The sequence below is a fragment of the Eucalyptus grandis genome, chromosome 6 (assembly GCF_016545825.1).
Source record: "Eucalyptus grandis isolate ANBG69807.140 chromosome 6, ASM1654582v1, whole genome shotgun sequence".
NCBI classification, from domain to species: Eukaryota; Viridiplantae; Streptophyta; class Magnoliopsida; order Myrtales; family Myrtaceae; genus Eucalyptus; species Eucalyptus grandis.
Window position 1 is genome coordinate 12,096,130 of NC_052617.1, and position 24,775 is coordinate 12,120,904.

The following is a 24,775-nucleotide window of genomic DNA, read 5'->3' on the forward strand; positions in this document are numbered from 1 at the left end:
TAACACCACCCATATCAACCCATACCATGTAGGACGGTCAACATTAACTAAACCACCACATTGGTAATCTGACTAGACCGTCACATTAATGATTTCCAACCAAAATCGATCAAGAAGATTAATTTGAAAGACCATCAAAAGTTTTAATTAAGAATAATTAAAATGTTTAAAATCAAATGAGCTATCGTACGATAAGTTGAGGACTTTTGGGACAATTTTTCCCCTCCCATCCACATCGAACCCAAATTTAGTCTTGACCTTGTTATGGACAGCCCAACCTAAACGACAGCGATACTATCACAGCTCCTTCAGCATATCAATCTTTTCAATCAATAATGCAGCATGATCTTCTATGCCGATTCTCCTGAGTCCCAACCAAGGAAGTATTCTGGACCCAAGCAATAAAGACAAGGAACAGATTATATATCAAACAATCCAGAAGAGGAGGCTTCCATGGAGATTCCCTTTCTAATGCAAGACGTTAGGAACCAGAGGCCAACATAGAACCACACCACATTATCAGACCTATGCGTTCATCAAACGACAATGATACATGTAACATGTTAGTCTTGAGGATGAGATTCAAATCAATATGACCTACCTTTTTATTACTCAAAAGGGCTTACCCATACAAATCACCACCCAATACATGAACGGAAAAACCAACCCTTAACAAATTGCTTGTGACCAATGCTTACAAAAGAAGTTCCAAGCACCGTTCCCCTATAAAAATTTGCCCTCTCCTGATTGTATAATATTTGTATTCGCAACCTACTCACTGTTTTGAGAACATCCCTTGGGTTAATGAAGAGAAGTCATGCTCTTTCCCAGTTTGTGTTGAAGGAGAAGCAGATGCAACAGTTGGAGTAGATTGATGGTTGGTAACCCTGGCAGACATGAGACCATTGACGGTGGTAGTTTGCCCCACGGTATGCATACTGCTTGAGGCCAACAGGAGAAGAAACTAACCATAACCATACAGTTTAAACTCTTCGATATAGTCGAGAAAAGCATCAAAAGATACATACATTGACATGAAAGCAACATTAAAACAAAATATAACAAGAACACTAATGCCACGGTAGAAACTGAGTAAGCACCAGAATGTGAAGAACTGCCAAATTCCATCACGAACGATTATTTACACAAGATAATTCATTGTCACTTGGACATTCTAATAAGTCCAAAAACAGCAAGATCCAGCTTTATTGTGCAGACCGCAACACCAATCATATCAAATTGTCCAAAGATGATTATTTTGTGATTAAGCATTTAAGTTTCAACTCTTTGTCTGTGTGTGTGTCAAGGGATCAATCATCACCGTCTAGCCTCTGGCAAGCTCTCTTTGTTACTTGAATAACCAAAATTGAGCATGGTATTCTAGGTAGCAATTAGGTTGCATAAGATGTGCGGTTATACGATACTCAAGGAAAAGGTTGCAGGTTATTTTCCAACTATTTCCTACTTTTGTATCAGATATGATCCGTGTGAATACACCCCTAACCTAGTCTACCTTTTGACCAAAAAACCCAGAATGTAGGCACAATCACTTTCCCAATTTTTACTTTCTACAAAAGATGGAATCCAACAGTTCTGACAAGAGGAAGAAGTTCATTGAAATCTAAATACCGTATATGCCCCTTAGACCCAATGAAGATAGATGAATTATCATCAGGTCATGTTAAAGAGTACTCTCAAGCACTTGTTGGCCACACCATCAAAAAAAGATTTGGTTTTCATAACACTACATATTGAAGAAAAAGGTTAGTTTTTTGAAAATTGAATACTTTCTTACCAAGTGCCCTAAGGGCAGTCATCATTCAGATCCTTATAAATAAGTCCCGTGTAAACTTTCTTCCATCCGTATTAATCATGCTCCGGAGAGAAAAAAATTTAATATATCTTTTATGATTACTTGGTAGGAAAAAAATTAATTTTTCCTGGAGAGAAAAGGTTAGGGGTTTGTGCGGCAGTTCAAGAAAAAGAGCAACAATTGAGACTGAGCTAACAAGGGTAAAAAAATATATAAGTTGAAGTATTGACTCAATTTGGTATAATCATTTAGTTGAATCCTACATGAAGCACTCTCAAGGACGTGCCTGTTTCTAAACTCTAGTAATAAAGAACCACTAATCAGCCCCAGGGAAGACATTTTCACCCTGCCAAACATGAGAAGATCATGTACCAGTAGGGTCAAAGAGTCACGTGGAAAGATTTGCATCTAGACTCATTTAACCATGACTAAGATACACAAAAGCAGAGTATTCAGGCCAGGATTCATTCCCATGTGCAATCCCTTAATGTATCAGTCTAGTTTTCGCAATCATGTTAAGTTTAATAGCATACCTTGATGTTAAACTGTTTGAGAAGTTTCCCAACAGATGTGGAGTTGTTTGGTTGCTCATCTAATGATGAAAAAGATATCATGATCAGAAAAAAAAAAACTCCGAAAAGCTCAAGCAATTAGAGTAAGCCTCATTAAATCATACCTGCATGAGTGCCTGTAAATCTGCTTGTCCGCCAATTGGATATGTGGTTCCTGGGACTTGGTGACCCATGTTGGGCCAGTTCATCATGGAGTAATTAGTACCATTTGAACCAGGTTGCTGCATAGTACCAAGAACTTTTGGATCTACATGACCAGATTTCGCAGCAGCAGCCATGAGAAGGGACTGCTGCTGTGCCAGCATTGCAAGTTGCTGTTGATGCATCGCAAATGGTGAAACCATGTTGGACTGCAAATAAAACAAACCATTTCACTGTCATATATACTGTTTCAATACAAACATAATAACAATTTTAAGGAATTACAGGACATAAGTTCCTATAAAGGGGCTGGTCAACAATTCCAAATTACGATTGGCAAGTGTTTTGCACTGTTCATAATACACATAAGAACACCAGCATATGTAGCAGGAGTATAAACATGAAGTTCACATAAAATTGAACTGATAAGTCAAGATTGGAGAGCATAATGTTTAAAGAATTCATTGAAAAGAAAATGATCGAGCATATGCCTTCTCAAAAAGACTCATTATGTCATTCTTCACATCTTTCTGAGGTTTCTCTGAAACTGAAGGCACAAGAGTGACATCCTTAAAAAGGTCCTCAATGACAGAAGTGGACTGAGTGCTACTTTCAACAGGTTTTGAATGATTGGACTTTTCTGTCTCAGTTCCAGCTGCTGCTCCACCAGCTGGACATCAAAGCTAGGAAATCAGTGTCACTTAAATTAACATAAGGATTGCTACTATAAAACAAATAAAAGAACAAACTACAACACTCCTGGGGTGTGTCTCAGAGAGAGAGAGAGAGAGAGTACTTTGAAAACCAGCCCAATCATCAGTAGAAGCTGCCTCTGAACCCTTTTCATTTGGACCATCCATGGATAGCAGGTTAAAAAGGTCAGTAGCATAATCAACTTTCGGAGGAGACACAGCCGGAGCAGCATCTACAGTTTCTTTTATCGCTTCAACTGGCGCCACAGCCATCTCCGTCTTTGCAGTGTCTTGCAGTTTGGGAGCAGCAGTGACCTATTCATTTATGAACATCATTACATGATTTAAGTTTCAAGTGGACCAAGTAAACTTGAATTGCCATAAGAATTATTGTATACTGCGCTTCCTTAAAACTCACTCCACAAAATGTATACAGAATTTTCTCAAGTTAACAGAGACAAACAGCACCTTATGATGCACTTTTCAATTTAGCACAACCTCTTGTATTAGAAACATTAAAAATTGCTACAGTAGAAAACAGGTTCCTTAGGACATCCAGTAATCAAGATAACTTCCAGAGGAATATAACATGGGATTTAGCCATGTGTCACATCAGTCCTGAGCTTCCACAATCTTAAAATCTGTATTTAACTCTGATCAATAGTGATTTCAGAAGTAATGATTGTTGAACATGACGAAATTGGTCGATGCTATGGGCTTACAAGTCGATACCTGGTCAGGTCCTTTAAGGGGAACAGGATTACTGTGTTTTATAAAAGAGGCTTGATTGGTCCTCCTTTGTTCAAATGAACTCTCAGGCCTGCCTGAAATTCTCTGCACACTTCTTTCTCCAGGTCTCTGCCACTGTACAGTATCCTTTTCTTCTTGTCCTCTAGAAGGTGACTTGGGTTTTCCATCCCTGGAGACCCACCTTTTCTCCTCATATCTGCAAGAATGACCAATAATCAGCAGCGGATGAAGCAATGGATAATGTCTCGATCTACAGAGCAATTACAAACACCAGAAAAATGACAGCAAGAGATCAAAGTATGTCACGTACTTTGCACGAATAAAATTCTCAATTCCCACTCTGTCATAATTTGGGGGTAGCTCTGCTTCCCAATAACTATTTGCCTTCTCATTGCCCATTGCTGCACAGCGGCAGGTATTAGCATACTTCTTCTCAATCTTAGACCAAATTGACATCAATCAGGGGAAAGATCTGCCTTACATTGTATGAACGCAACCTGCTCTGGAAGCCATGTGTCCAAAGTAGCTGATCGGACCTGCAGCAAAAGCCTGACTATCACAAGTACATCTATTTTTTTATTTTTATTTTTTTGTATGTGCTACCATTTGCATTCTAAATATCAACAAGGCAATCGCAGCAGAGATGGGTTAAATGACGGTAAGGTACACCAAGGACTGTTAACTCGTTTACATAACTGATAAATGATGTTCAAATTGCTTTTTCACAAACAATGAGAAACAACTCAAGAACTCTTAAAGGTTATCTAACAAAGAATATGTGTGTGTGTGTGTGTGTGTGTAAACTTAATATGGATCTCACAGCAGGGAATAACTTCAGTTGAAAAAAGCAACTGTCCTTCAAATTATACAGAAGGGCATTAACTTCATGAACAGCATTGTATTATCTCTTTCAAAGCATCTTTGCTGTATGCCAGCATTCGGTGAGTAGATATAACTAATAGCATGGATCTGTTATGACACACATAAATTCAACACACAAATTCAACAGGCAGAATTACTTCCGATGATTAATCATTCTAGCTTTTCTAAAAGCTGACAAGCTTGGAGAAAAGAACTTTTACACTTAAAAGAATCATGAAGGGATCATTCCCTATCAAATCACCAAATTAACCCTGTCAGATCTGAACTTAAAGGGTGAAAATTTCGACCATCACTACAGTCGTCAGCATTTCTTGTCCCATAGTTTTGAAACCAGTCAAGGACATGAAGCTTACGAATGAAGATACACTCAAATGGGATGTCACTGCCAACTATAGCAGGAGAAGAATGTGTCAATTTTTACTGGAGAGAGTGTCAAGAAAATAGAGACACAAGCTTCTTGGATTTCTCTACAGAGAAATAACTCCCCCAAAACATAAGTCTATTTGCTATAGGGATTTCTGATGGTATTTTTTCTATTCAACCTAAGCATCACAACTGTTCAGCACAAGAACTAAGTATCAAAACTTAAACTCTCAATCAATCTCATAAATCATACAATAAACGTGAAACATCAGATGGTCAAATGTTAAAATGGTACCTTCGATATGTGTACCCCAAGACTTCTATGGATTCCTGAACATTGCATGCATATAAATATCCCTAAATTGACACTAGCCCATCTTGGACCTCTGCACGAAAAGCAATAGCATTAGCTTTAGTGAGAAATAATCGGAGCTCGGAGGAGACAGGTAGCAGTATGGCTAAACCACCAACTGCCAAATCGAACGAACCCAAATGTTTTGTGCTTTCCCTACTTAGATCAATTTTCTATAATCACTCCTTAGGACCGATACTTACTTGGCCTTACAATCAGCACACTCCCTGTTCTCAGGCAATTTGAGAAGCCCTTCGAGAATCTGCACAGATGTTTAAAGCACATGAAAATTGGATGGGAAAAAGGAATACCATTAAAGGACAAAACAATGATGCTCGCTTTCCACAGCATTTAAGGGGTAAAGCAAGCATGAAGAGAGATTCAATCTCCACAAATCACATGCTTCTTTTGGTGGTGAAGCTCTTCTCTGTCTTTTCTCGCCAGAGAAGTCTAAAGACATGTTCTGCAAATAGTTTCTGGCTTATCCCATCCAAGGCTTCAAGCCTAAATGCTTGTTCATATTAAAAGTAAAGACGGAATCCGACAGTTCATACTGAAGACTAGAACAACACTACTTGCGTTCCCAAGACGCACAAAAAAGGATAAAAAATCTGATTTAATAAGGAAAAAAGAGAACATCTTTGCTCGAAGCGGAACTGGTCTAATCGATGGGAAAAGCCGCGCGGATCAATCTGCGGCTGCAGACATGCTGATGACTCCATCTGACTGATCGCGATTCGCAAGTCGCGAGATCAAAGCCTCCATTTCCGCGGACCGAGAATCGGGAGCCAAATCGAGAGAGGCATAAGATCAAACACAAGGCGGACGACCGATAGAACAGCACCAATCATTTCCGGTCGACGCAAGACAAGTTTTTTCCCCAAGACCCACCAAGAGAGCGGGGTCAAAGCGACGAAAAAAGGAGCGGAACAAGGCCAGGCCGAACCGAACCTTTCTGTGGTGCGCATTGAGCTCCTTGGAGACGTTGGCCTTCCCGTTCATGCCGAACCGGAGACGACGAAAGACGCCGGCTTTCGGTTCTCTAGAGAGAGAGGATGAGGTGGAGAAGATGAAGAGCACCACCGGTCGCCGGTCAGATACGAGATTGATCTTCTTCCACCCCTCTCTCTCTCTCTCTCTCTTCTCTCTGCGTTGGACCAACAAGAGGAAAAGCAAGCAGAGAGAGATCGGAGCGGAGTCCAAGTCTTTCACAGTCTTCTCGGCTTTTTCTCCTTGGCTTTTTTCATGTCGTTTTGGTTTGTTCGAGTCTGCACTATTTCCATTTCGGATTGTTCTTTCTCTATGATTCTGTTTTTTTCCATCACCAATCCGCAAAATGTCTGTAATTCCTTTCATTTTGAGAATTTTTTCTCAATTTTTATTTGTGACTCAATTAACTTATCTTGACAAATAAAACAAATCCACAACCGACTTTGAGAATATTTTTTTAACTAATTTGAGATGTCAACTTTGAAAAGGCTAGTATGATATCGTTGCCTCTTTTGACCTAGTCTTCATGCTGACCCTGTCGTTCTTCACTCCGTAAGCTTGTTCATTTGGATTTGTCGAAATTAAAAATATTTTTTTGTTTTCTTCTTAAAATTTAAAATTTTAACATAAATTTTTTTTTTTTGGGTAAATCGGTGTGTGGATTCTTATATATTATGAAAAGTCTCAAGTGTTCGAGATTTAAAGAAAGCCAAAATGTGTGTGCTGGAATTGAAAAATTCAAAAACTAAAAGGGGAAAATTCCACCAAAATCCTAAAGTGATAAATACTTCACAACTCCAGTCTTATATTGGCGCAACAAAGGTACCCTATCTACCACAAAAAAATCACAAACCTTATCTATGGCAACATCAATACACTCAAACTTCTTTCTTGTGTCGCTGATACCCAAAATTTATATCAATATGACAAAAATTTAGGATTTTTTGTCACATTATAATGTGGGTACAAGTTTCGGAATTGGTATTTAGCATGCAATGAACATAATTTATGATTTTTATGGTTTGAATCCAAACTAAATGTAAAAATTACTCCAAACTGACCCATAGCTTATGAATTGCGTGCGGAAACTCAACAGTTACTTCTAACTCTCTCAGATTTTATCTATAACGTGTCTTCCAAAAATTGACACATATAAAGATTGCTCAAATTCCAAAAATTGCAATAAAATCCCGTACAATTTTACACGTGGATATTTGGGTATATCGAAAAGTTTTAACCGTTAAAGGTTGAATGAAATTCACGGCATGCATCCCCCACAAACGAACGACTTCGATTTGAATACGATTGAAGGGGACAGATTTGAAATCGTGGCTTCGTAGGTGGCAAAGAAAGTGGGCCGAGTGGATAGTGGAGAGAGAACCCACCCCACTTTTTTTCAGTGCTTTGAGTCAATTCATCCCTCTCTGCACAAACGAGACGTGGATTGGATGGAGAGAAAAAAGCAAAGACATTTTATGGGGTTGGCCATGTGATGTCCACGTGATGAATACTCGTCGATTAGACCAAAAAAGAAATCCCAAAGATTTTCCCCTTGCTTAATCATTGAGTAAATAATGTCAAAACGGCATTATGAGATCGTGTTGCACTATGAGATCGTGTTGGTTGCTCTAGCACAATGCTCCTCATTTCCATTCTCACTCTTCCTATATCTTGTGTCTTTCCAAACCTTCTATAATTTTGGACAATCCCAAATTTCCACCAACCAGTGATTTCTATTAGAGATGTGCAATGAGAACCACTGGAAATTGCTCAAAATCGCTCGGTTCGGATAGATTTTTTTTTTTAGTAAAGACCAGTTTTGGATAGTTTCGAGAGGCGTTGGTCCGGTTCCTATTTCCATGGAACCGGGGATACGCGATCCGGTTCCTGATCTCAAAGTAGGAAATAGACAAATTGGACTAGATCAATTTCTTTCTAAAGAAATAAAAATAAACATCTCTTCTTCATCTTCTTCACCTGCACACGTACTATTATTCCCCTGCCAAAAGCAAGGTCACATGCTTCTGCACTTGGACCTCAACTGCCAGCTCTCCCTATATAGACTCGCCCTCACCGTGTTGGTCACTCCCAAGAACCTCCCCCTCCTTTAACCCTCTCCTCTCTGCCTACCTGTCTGTCAAGCCCTCATCCTTCCTTTCCCTCCCCCACACCAAACTCCTGTTGGGCGTCAAGAACAACTGCAACACCGGTCAATTTGGCAACATCCCTATCATCTTAACTCTCCCCCCTCCTCTCTATGGCCATTCTCTCTTTACTTCTTCCATGGCTGGACCATTGACTTGGCCGACAAGTTTGACATCCACTAGGAAATCGTACTGAAGCGGTTGATGTGGTTATTGATTCGAGAAATAAAGAATCGACCCTCCTGGTTTGATTCTTGATTCATGGGTGGGATTGGACCAAATCAAAAATCGATCATCTCTAATTTTTATTGAACGATATATGTTGATAACTTGGCCGACAAGTTTGGCATCCACTAGGAAACCGTACTAAATCGATTGATCTGGTTCCTGATTCTAGAAATAGAGAATCGATCCTCCTGGTTTGATTCCTAATTCATGGGTGGGATTGGACCAAATCAAAAATCGATCATCTTTAATTTTTATTGAACAATATATGTCGATAATTTTATTTGTGATGTTCGGTTAAAATTACTATTTTCTATATAAAAAAATGGTTGTTCTTTTGGAATGAGACATATATATATATAGAAGACAAAAACGTGTGGTAAACCAAATAAAAACCTTTTGCTTGGCAAACCCATTTACCATCTCATTAAATCAAATAATTGCACATCATATCATGTATCGTTTGTGAGCACAACAAGGTTTGAATGCAATTATGTCGACTTGGTACATATAACAGATTAGATAGCAAAGCATAAAATAAAATCTGACCAATTGAATACCAGTGCTTTTTCCATTTATGTGGTAGTGGTCAAATATGCGAGTTTTATGTTGTGAAGATATATATTTGAAGTAACTTAAAGATAATTTATCATTTAGGATTTCGTGGAGAGGTTGGCTTTCATGCTGCGAAGAGATAATATATTGCATATATTCTATCACATTTACACCAAAAATTTTATGCTGTATTTTGGACAAGATGACACTGCGCATTCGTTTGTATCCTATACTGTACTATTCTGGAGGTTGGGGCTCGTAGCACATCCACATGATTGTCAATCGAGCCTGTCCATCTTTCTAAAATTTCAATTACAGTACAAAGGGCTCGAAGCATTTGACCACGCTATTGATGAGATTAAACTTGTTTAACAATTTCCTAACTAGAATCTTTTTATTTTATTATCAAGACCTATCAATTATGATCATAGATATATATTTGTTCCATTTTCAACTATCGTCAAATAATCAGTTATTTTTATTTTCGACGCTTAAATTTTAATTCTTAATTTGGTCACATCTTTTTCTTCTTTTTTTCCAATCAATCTGGCCTTCACTTTTACTATAGTATAGTTAAATATAATTTACTTGATAAGATATCATCGTTTTGTTGGGCAGAGACGACCCCTGAAATAGCGCGAAATCAGACGCAGACGCCGTGTCGTATTGGTGCTCGACGGTAGCGGTGGATTCTTCACTTTTCTAGGTTCTTCTCCTCCTGCTTCTCTCTCCTGACTCCGAGGTTGAGAAGAATCGCTGGTTCTTGTTACAGCAGGTTTCCCAAGAACGAATCTTTAAGACGCTTTGTGTCTTCCCATCCTCATCTGCGATGGATTACAGGTGGGTTTCGATTCGATCTGCATCCTCTGTTTTTCTTCGAATTGAAAAAAGGCTGATGATTTTATTCGCGATCCTAGGTAGGAATAAGGAAAGAAATTTCAAATCCGTTGGGTTTCGCCGTCGTTGGATGCTTAGATGGTTAAGGAGGGCTTGTGTCTCGATTATGCTTGTGAAAATGCCAGTTTAGCTCCATATATTGAATGGGTTTCCTTCTGTTGGAAGATGTTGTTGCCTGGAAAGTCTTCCTCCGCGTCTTCTTTTTGTCCCCAATGCTGTTAGGCTTGTCTAGTGTCTTGAGATGGATGTGTTGTAGCCTTACCCAATAAGTCCATCTCCTTGCCTACTATTATTCAGTCACCTTTGCGTCTAAAGATTGGTTTTTGAGTCCCCATGGCTTTATTAGGGGTGGAAGTTTGAAAGTTAGAATGAGGGAAGAAGAAGAGTTTTTTTGTGTCATGTCGATTACAGATTTAAATTAGGATCGATGAAAATGGTAGAAGTTCTATACATCACGAGATTTAATTCTCGGAAATTTGTTCAGAGAATACTGACTGTCATTCTCTCATCCTAATTGAAGAACTTTAAGAGTCTTGGCCTCATGCTGCTTTCTTGTGTCTTTCTCTGATTGTATATTGGAATGCTTAGTGGAGAGCGGAATCTGCCAAATCAGTTTGCAAACAAAACTCCTCAAAATCAGGCCATGGAAAATAGAGAGAGTTATCAGACTGTTGATACCTGGAACCAGCTTGGGTTTGATGAGAAGAAGGCTGCAGTTCACAAGGAGATGAAGAGAATGAATCAATTGCCTGCAAACAGCTCATATGCAACCCATCGCCTGAAGGTTCTCAATAAGGTTTTGCAACTATTGACAATACAGGTGCCTGCACTTTGACTCACAGCTGCGTGTGGAATATGCTTTGCCTTTCTAGGTGGTTTTGGCTTTCATACATGAGGATCATAAGCAGCATAGTTTCCAGCACTTGGTTTAGCGATGCCCTTGGTGTACATTGATATTGTTTGTGTTCGTCATCGTTGGGTTGTTAGTCTTTTCCTTCTTTTTTCTTATTTCCTAATATATTTTTCAGTCTAACATAGGAAGCTGTATATTTCCATTCTGTGGAATTTTGTTTCATCCGCTTTCTTTTTGCTGAATACAAAAAATTTTCTTTCAATATTGCGAATGAAGTGAATTGTTTAGTCTCAGTGTTTTACATAATCTCTTTGCTTGATAGCCTGCTTTTGTCTCTTTCTTTTCAATACATACACTTCATGGAATGCCTTGTCTAGGTGTACAGTCCTATTTACCATGTCTTGATTTTAACAATGTGTGGAGTGGTTGCTGATCTACTGATTCTTTATTTTGTTTGTCAGAGAACGGTATCACAAGATGAGGAGCTGGAATTGCTTTTTGCTAGCCTGTCTCTGTGATGGAATTTCCTGGAACTAGTTAGTGCCAATCAGTTTGACGCTACACTCTCAGATTTGGTGATTGATAAATTAATATATGCTACCTGCTTCCTGAGCTACATTCACTTCTCATTGCTCTACCTGCATTCTCACCTAATTCAGCCAATCTTTTTTGCAGATTTGGAACAGGTGCTGAGTTCCTACGGTCCCACATGATCAACACTGTAAATATGTTAAATAGGCATGTCTAGAAGTGTCATTAAGCTGGTAGCAGCATGTACACTGAGTTATTGAGGAATTACATTGCCTTCTTTTCTCCATGTATCCATTGGCAAAACTAATCATCTGGCAACAAAATGGGAAATGTTACATTATCTCTTAACCATGTTGGAAGCGATGCTTTTCTCTGCATTTGGGTTTGACTCTTTTGGAGTTTGTCCGCTGCTTGTTGTACTGTTTGGAGTCGAGCATTTTGGGCAATAGGCATGGTGTTCGGGTTATCCATGACATGTATTTTAGATTATTCCTCAGACATTTTGATTCCTATACAACCTGTCTGCTGCTGTCTTTGCGGTGTATTTCATCTCATGCCTCATGGAGCTATCATTAACAACAGGCGGGTTTTCTGAAATGAGATTTATTGTGTTAATATCTGATATCAGTATGGTTTGTTTTTCTTGACAATCGGTCATTTGTATGATTCGAGTTTACTTTTGACTGGACAAGGACTTAAGTCTAGAGAAATTAATCAACTGCAGTCCTTGGGGTTTGATGAATGAATAGGCTCTCCTACAAACGAAATATACCTTGTGAGCAAATTCCAGGAGTGACTGAGTCCCATGATCAAGTCTAGACTGACCATGCAAAACACCAATGATAGAAAGAACATAGAAATTTTTGGAAAGGTATTGCATGGTCTATAAACTTCATGGAACAATAACATCTTGATTATTAATTCCGTCGGTGTTGTGCTTGTCATGGTGTTTGTACAACATGATCAGCTATTGAGATGAGTTTGATCAATAGTTAGTGTTAGGGTGAGCAAGTTCCATATGAAATCTGGAATCTATTTATTTATAGGTTCTGAGGTCGGTTTCAAGATATGCCACCTATATTATTAATTGAAAGATTGTAGTGAATTAAATCTCTTAATGACTATTATTTGTTATTACAATTTATTGACCATAAAGGTATAAAATATGAATATTAATAAAATAAAAATCATAATCATAAAATGGAAGTTCAAACTAATGCTTTTAGATTATACTTTCATAATCGATTTAGATTATACTTTCATAATCGAACAATGTAAAATATCGCAAGATCGCGTAAAAACATGAACCAAGAAAAACATTAAAATTTACTTTAGATTTTAGATTTCAAGTTTTAGGTTTCTTCAAGTTCAAAAACCTAAAACATACATGTAAAAACATGAAATATATTTATCGTTTTTTGGAACATGTCGAAATACATTTATCACATTCTATCTTGGAACCATACTCATCTCTATTTCCTATGGTTTCTTTTCCTTATGAAAGAATCTCCCGGTAATGTTGACACTTTTATGCTGCAATATATCCAACAAAGGGGGCGATATTGAAAAGCATCAGACATAGCTAAAATCGAGCAAGGTTTAATGTCAACTGTTGATGGGAAAAATTAGCATTCTTGTTTGGCCAGAAATAAAGTAATCACCGAATTGAAATTCACAAAATTTTCATCATGTGATTACAGTAAAGTTGATATTGGACCGACTCATTACGTCATATGGTGACCACGAATCTAAGTTTCAAAAAAATAAAAAAAATTATAATAATCCGTCATCTCTCGAAGCGTCCATGTTTGCTGCACCACCCTGCTTCGTTCCTGGAGTTTCTCAGAGCTTCTTCGACGTGCTCGCGGTGCGATCCTCGTACCTTGTCTCCCTCCACCGTCGTTTCCCCGCGTTACGCATCAAGCGGAAGCGGCCTCGAACGATGGCGGCTTGGGCTGCTGCTGCTCGCCAAGCCGCGGCTTCGGCTCGGCTTCCTTCTCTGAAACCATCTGCTCCTCGTTCGACGCCCGGAGCTGCCACTCTTGTTCATCGGCGCGGTCTGGCCGGCGGTGGCGGTTGACCCTCCCTCTCTCGTGCTTGTTTTAGTTGAAAGCTTGAATCTTTCGCGAGAGTTTGTGTTGAACGTCTTTTGAGGAAGTGAGAAATGATTCTGTTCGTCAGCATATTATGTTCTTGTACATTCGATGGTTGCTCATTTGCGAGCGACTTGACGCGATGAGAAAATTTATAGGGAAGCCATTCAAGTCGGTTTAGATCCTAACATCTTCTGGGGTTCTCTTGATGCAGAACACCATGGACCGCCAAAGGTGAACTTTTGGGAGGACCCGCTGAGTCCTTCTAAATGGAAAGAGGAACATGTAACAGTTCCAGCTTCGTGTTTGCTTCTGTATACCATGATAGATATCTGCTAATTCTGGAATATGACGATCTTATTGGCAGTATGTCAGCAACTCTGATATCGTAGTATTAGAATTGAGAATTAGAGTTGGACCTTAACGTGTTTGGTAAAGGACTTCTGTTGTGCATATACCATCAGGGGTAAGATTTGTTTCCACAAGCATTAGTTAGAGCTAGATAATGACATGTCCCTTTGAACTTAAAGAAACACTCTCCCTACCAAGATCATTACTCAAATTAACGCCTTTTAGCTTTTTGCTGTTGCTTATGTAAGCCAAAGTTCATGAATTCGAAGTTGAAAATTGCCTATGATGCGGGCTGCCAATGATTTCTAAACTTATGTCCGTTGCTTGGATGATGGTTGAGAAGAACTGATTGACCATCTATTTCACGTAGTCTATGTCTGGCTTCATTGATTAAAAAAAAAAAAAAATCTCCTTTATCTGTGGAGCTGCTGTTGATGAAATCTTTGACATAGCCCAACTTTGTTCAGTCTTTCGTTGCAATATGACTCTTCCTGTACTACTTATGCTTCCTTCTCTGATGGCATGCTTCATCGGGCTTGGCGTGCATTTGCAGTTTGTAATTGTCTCCTTAACTGGCTGGGGGTTACTCTTCTATGGGGGCTACAAGTATTTTACAAGAGGAAAGAATGACAAGAAGGAAGAGGTATTTAATTTTTGCATGTTAGGATGACAAGTCTTAAATTTCCTGGCTGTTCACCTACTTTCTTCAAATTTCACTGAGCACCCGATGTTGGGTTCACCATTTATCATGCGTGTGAAAGCATCCGATTGTGTTATTTCTCGATCCGATGTTAGAAAAACTTGTGTTCATACGCACAATATTAAGTTTCATCATTGTTACACCTGTGTCATTGTACGAGCAGTATCATACAATTCTTAGCTGAGTTGCAACAAAATTGAAACCGAGTGTGATCAGAGGGCAGTCGGAGAAGTCCTAGATTCGTCTCATATACTCCTCTCATGTACACATAACTAGGAGGATTTTTCTCTGTTCGCTCTCTTTCAAGCTTTTCCCTTCCTTTGCAGAAGGCTAAAGAATCTTCGCACTGAGGACGGAGTTGTTGCACAGAGAACGTGATCGCAGTGAATGTACGTCTATAAGCTCCAATAAGTAGAGAGATGCCTGTACTTTCATGTGGTGATGAACTTTCAATTCGGGGTGTTCTAACTTGTACATGACTGGGATAAGACGAGGATGAATTGATTATGAATCTTAGTGTCAATCTCTTTTGCTGTTTTCCATCTATCCAGTGACTTCATTCTTCTATGAAGTGAGAGTGAGATTGGCTAATTTTTCGCTGCATCAGAATTTTGAGGTACATGCACCATTAACGAAGTCAAGAAAAGCAAAATGACAAAAATGGGAACCGATGCTTTCGATAGGCAAAACATCTAAAAGATGGCCAAGAAAAGGAACCATTACACCCAGGTGACCTGGCATCTAAAATTTCAGTTCTCGTCTTTCGGTGCAATAAGTTCCTCCATTGGGACACTCAAACAAGCTCAGCTATATTTTATTTAGAGACATACACTCAATGAACTGGTATCAACGTTTCTCATGCAGCAGGTACAATATATTACAGTATGCAATTGTTATTTCCCTGCCAGAGATGTATCCGAAGTCACTCTCTCTTTTTGCTGGCACCTGTTGTCGAATCGTCTTTGTAAGGTTCCACACTGTATGCATACTGCTGAAATGCAGAAAAGAAAACCATCTCTATGCACACCAATGCATTCTGAAGTGCTTCCTCAATGTGCTCCACATCCAGCCAGAAATGATGAGACCGAATTATACCAACGGCTGCAAGAATATCAAGTGCCATTCCCTGCAGGATCGATAGCAACAACTATCATTGAATTGATGCCCAACACACACGATTGCATGCAGATAATGTAAAATTCACTTAGAATCTGTAGCTTTGCAATTGGTCATTATAATAAAAAGTAGAGTTTTTGGGAAAGCAAAGCATACAGGTTTTTGGAAGTTCTCTGGGACCTGAGCATATAGCCTTACGAAAAAAGTTTCCTAAAAATAAATATCAAAGGAAATTTCGAAATACTGGGGAGAAATTTAAAAGAAAACAAAGCAAGAGGCGGTGGTAGAAAAAGCAGAACTTGCATCCATTTGGCTCGTGCCTCATTCACCAACATAACTGGATAACTGTATGGCTATTTAAGCTTACCTGCCAAAAGCAGAAAAATACTATCCCTTTGATGCACAAGAACTTGGCAAGAGGATTGTGTGGTTCCAACTCCTTAGAGAAGACATGGTAGAAAAGCACAAGAGAATACAAAGCAAGCGAGACTGAAATGTTCAGAACAATGGTAAATGTCCAGCTGAGCCAGCTTGGATATATTCCAAAGAGTTGAAGAGTGATCATTAGGATGGAGCACAAAGGCCGAATCACCACAAACTGCCAGGTCCAGTACTTAAGAAGCTTTAATGTGCTGTGATTCAAACGAACCGTCTTGGGCTGCAATAGATAGATTGGCCATGGGTTAAACTCAAGTTTTTTTAAACATATTTCAAAGACTCAAACTGTAGAGAAATAGAAAGCAGTATTATTGCCTGAATTAGTGTATTATGCAAATGGAGACCAATGAATCAAGACTTTAATCTTTGCATAACAAACCTTCCTACTATCAATGTTAAAGGTGATTCCATAATAGTAAGGAAAGAATGTATAATACGCTCAATCTTTAAAGGGCCTCATCAGTGGTATCGTGAAATACTTTGCTATTTATAGTGTAATTATATGTAAGGAAATTTTCTCATTCTCATTACATCGACATGTCATACATGCTATTCGAGAGCATTTAGGTTGATAAATTAACCCCTCAAGAGCTGCACCTACAGAAAAAGAAGGCTGCCACACTCATCTTCTTAAGTGTTCAGAAGTTTATAACATCTAATCATGTAGGTTGGATATCACAGGTAATTTTCACACTATTAATTGAAGACCTGAGCTCATGGGACCCATTCCGAGAATTAGGGGTTTAGAAAAACGTTATAGATTTCCAACAAATTTCTCAGGACAGATACATAGACATCCAAATTATTGGAATGACAATTGAAGGACACGCGTGTGCCACTTGACTGATCTTATTTCCCCAGCCACACTGAATGTTACCGAAAGTGCAACACATGGCTGTGCAGATATTCATAAAGTAACCCAAGAAGAGAACATATGCACAAACTCTACCTGGAAGAGTGTCATTGGGAATGAATGGTGAATCTCTCTCCCTTTAATTTCATCTGGGACTATGTTTTTGCTAATGGATATGTTCAAGTAGCCATATAATAGTGCCAAGAACTTTGCAATCACCTGCACATGATAGTTAGAAAAGCTCAACCCATCTAGATGACTTTCACCACCTGCATGAGTCTTTCTCTAGTAATGCAAAACATTGTGATGGAGTAATAAACATCAACAAATGAATTGGAGTATGTGGCTTCAAATATCATGTCCTTACCAGAGCTTCATAACACTCCTTTATTGAATCCAAGAATGTGAAAAACACTTTGCTTCCTTGATAGTCTAACAAACCAACATATGAGTCTAGAGCATATACAGGGGCCATAAGGATGATGATGATTATTGCCTTCTGCTCCTTTGGCTTCTTCCAATAGAAGAAATGCTCAGAAAGAAGCTGTACAGAAAAGTGGGTCGTGAGCATCACACAGATTGTGGAACCGAGAAGAGTAAGCTGTCCGGGATTCATTGTCGCGGTTGTTTGCTTCACTTCAGTAGAGTTGATACCTGCAAAACGGCATAGAATTCTTTAAGAAATTAGGCCAACTTACCAATGTATCGGATATCAGCCCAAGTTTTCCAATGCATTGATACTCTTATTCCAAACTACACTAAAAGGAACTAAAGCACGGATTTTACAACCTCAATACGATAAGAAGATTCATCCGAATGCTACATACTAAGAGACAATGTCAATAGCCACTCAATTTCCGCGGAACTGGGGACTCTTTCTTCTCTTTCGCGATCAAATTAGATCCACTCGAGACACGAGTGGTCGCAAATTCGAAGAACAGATGCAAGTAGCATTCCTCAAGTTACCCACTCCCACAATCAACTGAACGAAGAGGAAAAAAACAAAAAAAAATGCAAACTTTGAGCTTTCAAGCTTTCTCATGTCCACAAAAGTAGCTCTTGTCAACGACTGAAGATAAGCCCCCCTCCCGCAGCCACGCGATGGACGAATGTCTCAATATATTCAGCTAGTCTTTCCGACAAAAACCAGGAAACTGGAATCGGACATGGGCAACATCGACCCAGTTCGTGAGACTACCGACATATCGTCAAACCAACCGGGGGGCGGTCAGCAGCGGAGGAAAGAATCGAAAAGCAGAGAAATTTCGGAAGTCTTCGCTGATCAAATGGAGAACACTTGCCGGGAGCGGAGAGACGGTCGCGCCTCGAGTGAGACAGCGCTTCAGCCTGCGATCATGGACTTGAAGGGGACGCGAAAAGACGGAAGCGAGAATGCCAATCTGTGTCCATACATGCTTTAGATTTCCTTCATTTTCTTCTCTTTGGGATATTTTCCATAACAAGATGACCATGCGTTTGTTTTCGAAAAATAATTTCATTTTGGTTCATTTAAAAAATTTTCCTCATTTTTTTCCGTTTTGTTCATTTTAAAGGGCGTGGAATCAAAAGAAAATGCTCGGAAGGTTTTCTTCCTTCTTATGTGTTTGAATTCGGAAAACGATTTTCCTTTAAAAGATCGGAAAAACGTTTTCCAAAATATTTTAAGATCCTTGCTTAATGAAAAATTTATTATTAAAAAGAATTTCTAATTAAAAATTTTGAATTTTTTATTATTATATCTTTTCTTTTATTTCTTCGTTCTTTTTTTTTCTTGTTTTTTTTTCTTTCTTTGTCTGTGAACATAAACTCTAACTCCTCCTCCCATCTCTCCTTCTCCTTCACCCCTCCCTTTCGTCACTGCCACCTCCTCCAACCCTAGCTCCTCCTACGCTCCCATTGGCTTCGCTCCCTCCTCTTCCTTTACGTCGACGTCTTTTATACCTTCAATCATTTTTCAAATGCAATCCAAACACTAAAAATATTTTCGGTCACATATTACCAAAAAAAAAAAAACTAACCGTTTTCTTGGAAAATAATTTTCCGAAAAACATTTTCTAGAAACATTACGTTTTCCGTTAAACAAACACACTCCAAATTTGCTTTCTAACTCCAATGTTTTGCGAGATATGAATTATCAATAATTTAATGATAACTTATATTACTTAAAATAATTAATTAATGATATTTAAATACTTTCCTAAATAATAAAAATATTTTTCGTATATTTATTAGGCTATCATTTTTAATCATATTCAGAAAAATATTTTTAAAATTATTTATTTTACGCATAACAAGCATCGAAAATTAATCCTCCTACATTTGTGTTTCATGCGATATAATTGTATTATAAATGTTGATAAATAAAGAAGGTAAAACATGGTTACCAAATGGAAATCACACCCATGATAGATAATCGCTAGAATAATAACCATCAATAAATCGAATAATGGTTTTACCTAGCATTATGTAACTAAATATTAGTTACATTGAAATTAATAGGATTTAGGGAAGTTAAAATTTATAAATATGTTCTCCAACATCGGGACACATGAAAAGATGCTATTGAAGGGTCGTATCGTGACTAGTGAGATACATAACATATAAAACGTATTATGGATGTACTTGTCATCTCATTATAGAATATTTCTAAAAGACATTTGATGCGCATAGTATCTTTAGGATAATTTCTCCCAATCGTTTGCTTTAATGGGTTTTCCTAATTTAGTCATCTCATTGCACAGGGACATGATCAGAGATACATCGAGGAACACCGCCATAACTTGTATCAAAACTTCATTACAAGGATACCTTCGATTTTCAAGAGACCAGTTACCTATTCCATAAGAAAAGATTATGCTTTGAAATTAATGATACTTTCTCGCTTAATTGTTCAGCAAGTGTCTTCAGCACATTCAGTTATTGAATATAGTAAGGCAAAGTGTCTTCTTAGGAATGCTTTAGAGGCATACCCTCTCACAAACAAACGCTGCTGCCATTTCAATGGAAGTCTAGTCTCCTTCAACACAGTTATCACTTAGAAAGTATGCAATTCAGTAGAAACAGAGAGACATTCAATGGACATTAACAAGTCATGAAGAAAGAGCCTTCTGTAATGGAGATTTCTCTCACCAAATCATAAAAATTGTGAGAAATCAACCGTCTCTTAAACATCAGCCATCGACACTTTTACAAACAAAATACAAAAGTGTACACACAACTGCATTTTGCAGAGACAAAAAAGGCTAGATAAAAGCACAAAAGCACCTACTGTGAAGCTCGACCAGGATGAACAGGTGCCCCAAGAGTCCAGCAAGATTCTCCTCTGCAAATGCGAGTAATACATCGTCTGAGCTACTCCAAAACACATCACAGGCACGTTTTTCAGTGATTACATCTTCGAAATCAGACGCAAAAAATCGATTAGCAGACCTAATCAGTGTTCTTCAGACTGCAAACAAATTTTGGTGTCTCCTAAAATCGATAAATAAAATCCTTGCCAAATCTCTATGTAAGGAAAAAAATTGGCAGGGTACCTACCAAGGGCTAGCTAAGTATGTACATTGTTCTTATATCCACAGGAAAGACGACCCTTGCCCATAATTCTCCGGGCACTGGCAATGTTACTAATCAAGTAGCTAGCAAAATTTACCGCTGCACTAAGGCCCATTAACTTCAAACAGAGTGTCTTAGTCAAGTACGATAATCTGCTGTCATCCCCTCCACTCATTAAATGTAGATCCTGAGCCTGTTCGCATGTTAGTACTGTGTAAAGTGGCGACGGTCCATTAGCAGAGTGCTCATGGAAGCTATTTAAATTGCCAGGCAAACTGATTTTATTATTGTCAAAGTTAACTCTCAGTATGGCCATTGACTTTGGGTCATCATTTAGAGGATCGAAAATGACCATGAAATTCCCAAATGCTAAATCAGGCTTCAGGAACAGATCCACCAGCAAATCACTGCTTGCCCCGATATTTCTCTGCACAAACTTTCTCGAAGTGGTTTCCCAATCCCTGGCAGCATGAGAAATGTGCGAAGCTTCTTTCAAGCCACTCAAGAAGGCACCATGCATGCTGGCTGGGTACTGCCTACTTGTGGCTTCCCCAGCAAAAAAAAGCCGGTTCCCCACGCTCTCTCCAAGTATGTCATAATCTCTACCAGACGAGTTCACTCTTACATGGGAATATGAACCATAAGAGAGAGGATCGCTTCCCCATCTTGTACATATCGATTGTATGGGGTGAGGCACGTCAATGCCTTTCGGACGATATATACCTGTAAGAACCAAAAATAACATCTAAAACAAGAACTGGCCACAAAAAACAATCTAAAACAACAGAATGGACATTGACCATTCTTAACGAACGGATTGAAAAGAAAAAAACAAAACAAAACAAAACAAAAAGGAAGCCCTATAAATTTTAATGGCATAAAAATTATCTAGGCAAGTCAAAAGCCCTTGAAGATACTTAAAGTACCTTTGAGTATACTCAACACACGACTGAGTGAAGTGCATGGGTCCATGTATTCAAATGCTTGGGCAGCTTCTCCGGCCACAAGTGCAATAAGTACGGGACCACCTGACACTGTGTGATAACTATAGAACAGAAAGAACTCTCCTCGGTTTTGGCCCTCTTCACTGAGACAACCAAATGTATCCAGATCTTCTCCCCAGAAAACATAAGGAAAAACCATCGCCACTTTATTTAATAATCCAAAGCCCAACCTTTCAATTGCTTCAAGCTTCCTTGGAGGTAATTCTGGCTCAAATGTTATGGTTCGTTTCTTCAAAACACCAAGCGGTACGGTGCATAAGACTGCATCTGCTTGGAAAACTTGATTCCCAGCAATTACCTCAACCCCATCATCGTTGTATCTTATCATATTGACAATCTTGTTATAGAATATAGGAACTCCATCACTCAAAGCTTTTACCAATCTCCCATTCCCTCCAGCAAGAAAGCAATGATCCCCGCTCATTTCATAAGGATCATCCTGATCCCAGTATGCTGCCGACAAATTTGAAAGACATCCAGCATTGGCATATTCCAAGTTTGCAAAGTGCCAATCAAGAAGTTGCATTTCCTCTTTGCTTTTCGCCACGCCATACAATTGCCTCAGTGTCTCCAAGACAGTGCCCAAAGAGATATCATGCCCAAAACCATGCTTTATTTGTCTCAATTCCATGACCTTGTCCAGCAATCTGTTAAAGATGAACTCAACCTCGGAATCGGTTTTCTCATTGACAGGTGTGCCATCAGGTCTATACAAAGGGCATTTTTCTCTGACCTTATGAAGAGGAATAGAGAGTTGCCTAGCAAGAACCCCAAGAGGATTAGCATGAATGCCTGTAATCACACTGCCACCAAGATCCACAGCTGCGAAATCACCATTCTGACTCATCTTTTGAGTATAGACTCTGCCCCCGGGCCTATTTCTACCCTCTAGAACAAGCACCTTGAAACCAAAAGACAGGAGCTGTCTCGCTGCTGCAAGCCCAGCAAGTCCTGCACCCACGATTATAACAGACCCTTCAACAACTTCTTCAGGCATTGTAGGCAAGATACCATAGTTAATATACCCATTGTTTAAAAGGAAATCATAGGCTGAACAAATCAAGTGCTCGCATTCACTACTGACGGTCTCTCTTATCCTATCTTTCGTCAACCACATCCGTACATTATTCCTCCACTTAGCCAGTATATGGTTTCTTACAACGATGTAGTCATTTTGCTCTTTGCCACCCAACTGCCTCACCACTCCAGCCCGAATCTCTTCTTCGAGCAACGCATCAATTGGGAAGCCAAGAGATATAGCCATCATGGCCTCAGTTTCGGTCTCTTTCTCCAAATCCTGCGTCGTCCTGTTCCTTTTCCTCGACGCACCACCCAAGTGTGAATCTATGACCTCATCAATCAAGTTCTCATTGTAATTCTTCATAGCTGCTTTCTTTCTCAAAGACCGCTTGGGAACTAAGCCACCAGATAATAATCCATCCATCTTTGCCACCAGTTAACCTCAATCTCCCCCACACTTAGTCAAGAAAAGTCCTTTTTGGAATCCCGCTCATTATCTCCATTGCACAAGCATTGAACAGAAACTCTTTTCCAAATAGACAGCAAAGAGGCACCAAAAGAACCACTCCACAGCCTCTCCATTACAAAAGGCAGTTCTATTGCTAAATGAGCAATCCGACGTTAAGTAAAAGCATGTCATGTACAGATTAAAACGCAATATACTCCATAAATCATCAAATACTCAACGCCGCATTGCAAGAATGGGGAAAACGCACTCCAAATGCGCCTCAACAAGCCTCCATTCTTCAAAATTTTGAGATTTATTGAAACCGCAATGCGAAGCGAGAAAGACCGGAATGAAAACAATTGGCGAATCGCTCACCTTGGTCCGAATTCAGTTGGAAGTTAAAAGAAGAATTTTGGTCCGAACTGCCGGGATGCGAATTAGGGTTTATCGGGAGCGTCTTTCAAGATAGGGGAAACGAGTTGACTCAGTTAAATTGGAAATTGGCTTGGAGGGAACTGAAGGACCCTTGTGGGCCGCCTACTATCCCTGAAGTGGGCCTCAAACGAATGGGAATACACACAATACAGTTTTTTTCCTGGGTCAATTCTGGAAACTATCCGACCCAAAAAAAAAAAAAAAAAAAAACTAAATCCAAATATAAATCATTGCCATTTTTTTTTCCTATTTTACTATCCAAACCAAGCAAGATTAATTTTTTACTCAATAAATTATTGTATTAAATACGATTTGGTAAAATATGAAAGAAGGGAAATTGGTGTGCTTGTCATTTCAAATTGAACACAAACCCACGAATCAAATCATTTCTCAAGTCTCGATGTGTAGCCCACAAGATAATTGGAGTATTTATTATATCATATGACAATGACTCATGGAGAAAGTGAAAGGCAAACTATTTCAAATTCAAATGTAAAATTGGTTGGGAGACATATCACAAGGATAATATGATTTGTCTATTATTTACGCTACACCATTTATGTAATTAATAGATAAAAGATCTCTATTCGAACCATGCAATTAATTGAATTTTCAATTTGCCGATAATACTAACATGGGGTTTCTAAGCTAGTAATGTAGCATTGAGATGACGGAATTTGATCAGTTAACTTATTTCTCGCCTCTTTGAATACCAAATTCATATTATCCAAGTTTTAGCATTGATAGGCCTCTAGCTTTGATCCAATTAAAAATCATCGCCCGTCATATTAATAAATTTACATGAGACGATCTGGGTGCATGAGATAGAGATAAATTTGTCGAATAATGATATGGTAATGCATTAAGTGGACCATTATTCTATCATTTCGTTTTGGGATTTTGGAAAGCTTGATCTGAATTTTGATGCCACATGTGATGTACGACTTGTGGAAGTCAACTACAGCTAGGACAGGTGACTAATCACGGTCGTAAAGCTCGTGATTC

General features: G+C 38.8%; 5 protein-coding genes across 7 annotated transcripts; 2 read left to right on the plus strand and 3 right to left on the minus strand.

Annotated features, from left to right (window-relative positions):
* Positions 1-497: 497 nt before the first annotated feature.
* LOC104448403 (ADP-ribosylation factor GTPase-activating protein AGD5) lies at positions 498-6,818 on the minus strand. The gene is made up of 11 exons (XM_010062205.3): positions 6,517-6,818; positions 5,769-5,827; positions 5,509-5,599; positions 4,450-4,504; positions 4,279-4,369; positions 3,951-4,164; positions 3,323-3,533; positions 3,018-3,196; positions 2,490-2,735; positions 2,347-2,405; positions 498-938 (listed from the first exon to the last, which is right to left on the minus strand). Exons 1-11 carry the CDS (start codon positions 6,565-6,567, stop codon positions 776-778), a joined length of 1,419 nt encoding a protein of 472 aa, XP_010060507.1. The 5' UTR covers positions 6,568-6,818; the 3' UTR covers positions 498-775.
* A 3,267-nt stretch (positions 6,819-10,085) lies between these two features.
* On the plus strand, positions 10,086-12,357 carry LOC104448404. Of its 2 annotated transcripts, none has more exons than XM_010062207.3 (4): positions 10,086-10,319; positions 10,965-11,196; positions 11,691-11,765; positions 11,905-12,357. In XM_010062207.3, exons 1-3 carry the CDS (start codon positions 10,309-10,311, stop codon positions 11,745-11,747), a joined length of 300 nt encoding a protein of 99 aa, XP_010060509.2. In that variant the 5' UTR covers positions 10,086-10,308; the 3' UTR covers positions 11,748-11,765; positions 11,905-12,357. The 2 variants fall into 2 exon arrangements, 1 of the variants encoding a protein (XP_010060509.2); XR_726267.3 differs by having other exon boundaries at positions 10,087-10,319; positions 11,691-11,804.
* Positions 12,358-13,544: 1,187 nt separating this feature from the next.
* LOC104448405 lies at positions 13,545-15,448 on the plus strand. The gene is made up of 4 exons (XM_010062208.3): positions 13,545-13,835; positions 14,068-14,138; positions 14,758-14,847; positions 15,231-15,448. The coding sequence occupies exons 1-4, from the start codon at positions 13,565-13,567 to the stop codon at positions 15,252-15,254; spliced, it is 456 nt and encodes a 151-aa protein (XP_010060510.2). The 5' UTR covers positions 13,545-13,564; the 3' UTR covers positions 15,255-15,448.
* A 108-nt stretch (positions 15,449-15,556) lies between these two features.
* LOC104448407 (transmembrane protein 184C) lies at positions 15,557-18,765 on the minus strand. Its single transcript, XM_010062211.2, has 5 exons — positions 18,613-18,765; positions 17,679-17,965; positions 17,408-17,530; positions 16,388-16,678; positions 15,557-16,030 (listed from the first exon to the last, which is right to left on the minus strand). Exons 2-5 carry the CDS (start codon positions 17,925-17,927, stop codon positions 15,827-15,829), a joined length of 867 nt encoding a protein of 288 aa, XP_010060513.2. The 5' UTR covers positions 17,928-17,965; positions 18,613-18,765; the 3' UTR covers positions 15,557-15,826.
* Positions 18,766-20,360: 1,595 nt separating this feature from the next.
* LOC104448408 (lysine-specific histone demethylase 1 homolog 2) lies at positions 20,361-23,817 on the minus strand. Of its 2 annotated transcripts, XM_039315975.1 has the most exons (3): positions 21,790-23,817; positions 20,849-21,586; positions 20,361-20,705 (listed from the first exon to the last, which is right to left on the minus strand). In XM_039315975.1, the coding sequence occupies exons 1-2, from the start codon at positions 23,309-23,311 to the stop codon at positions 20,859-20,861; spliced, it is 2,250 nt and encodes a 749-aa protein (XP_039171909.1). In that variant the 5' UTR covers positions 23,312-23,817; the 3' UTR covers positions 20,361-20,705; positions 20,849-20,858. The 2 variants fall into 2 exon arrangements, with proteins under 2 accessions (XP_039171909.1, XP_010060514.2); XM_010062212.3 differs by having other exon boundaries at positions 20,361-21,586.
* Positions 23,818-24,775: the final 958 nt, after the last annotated feature.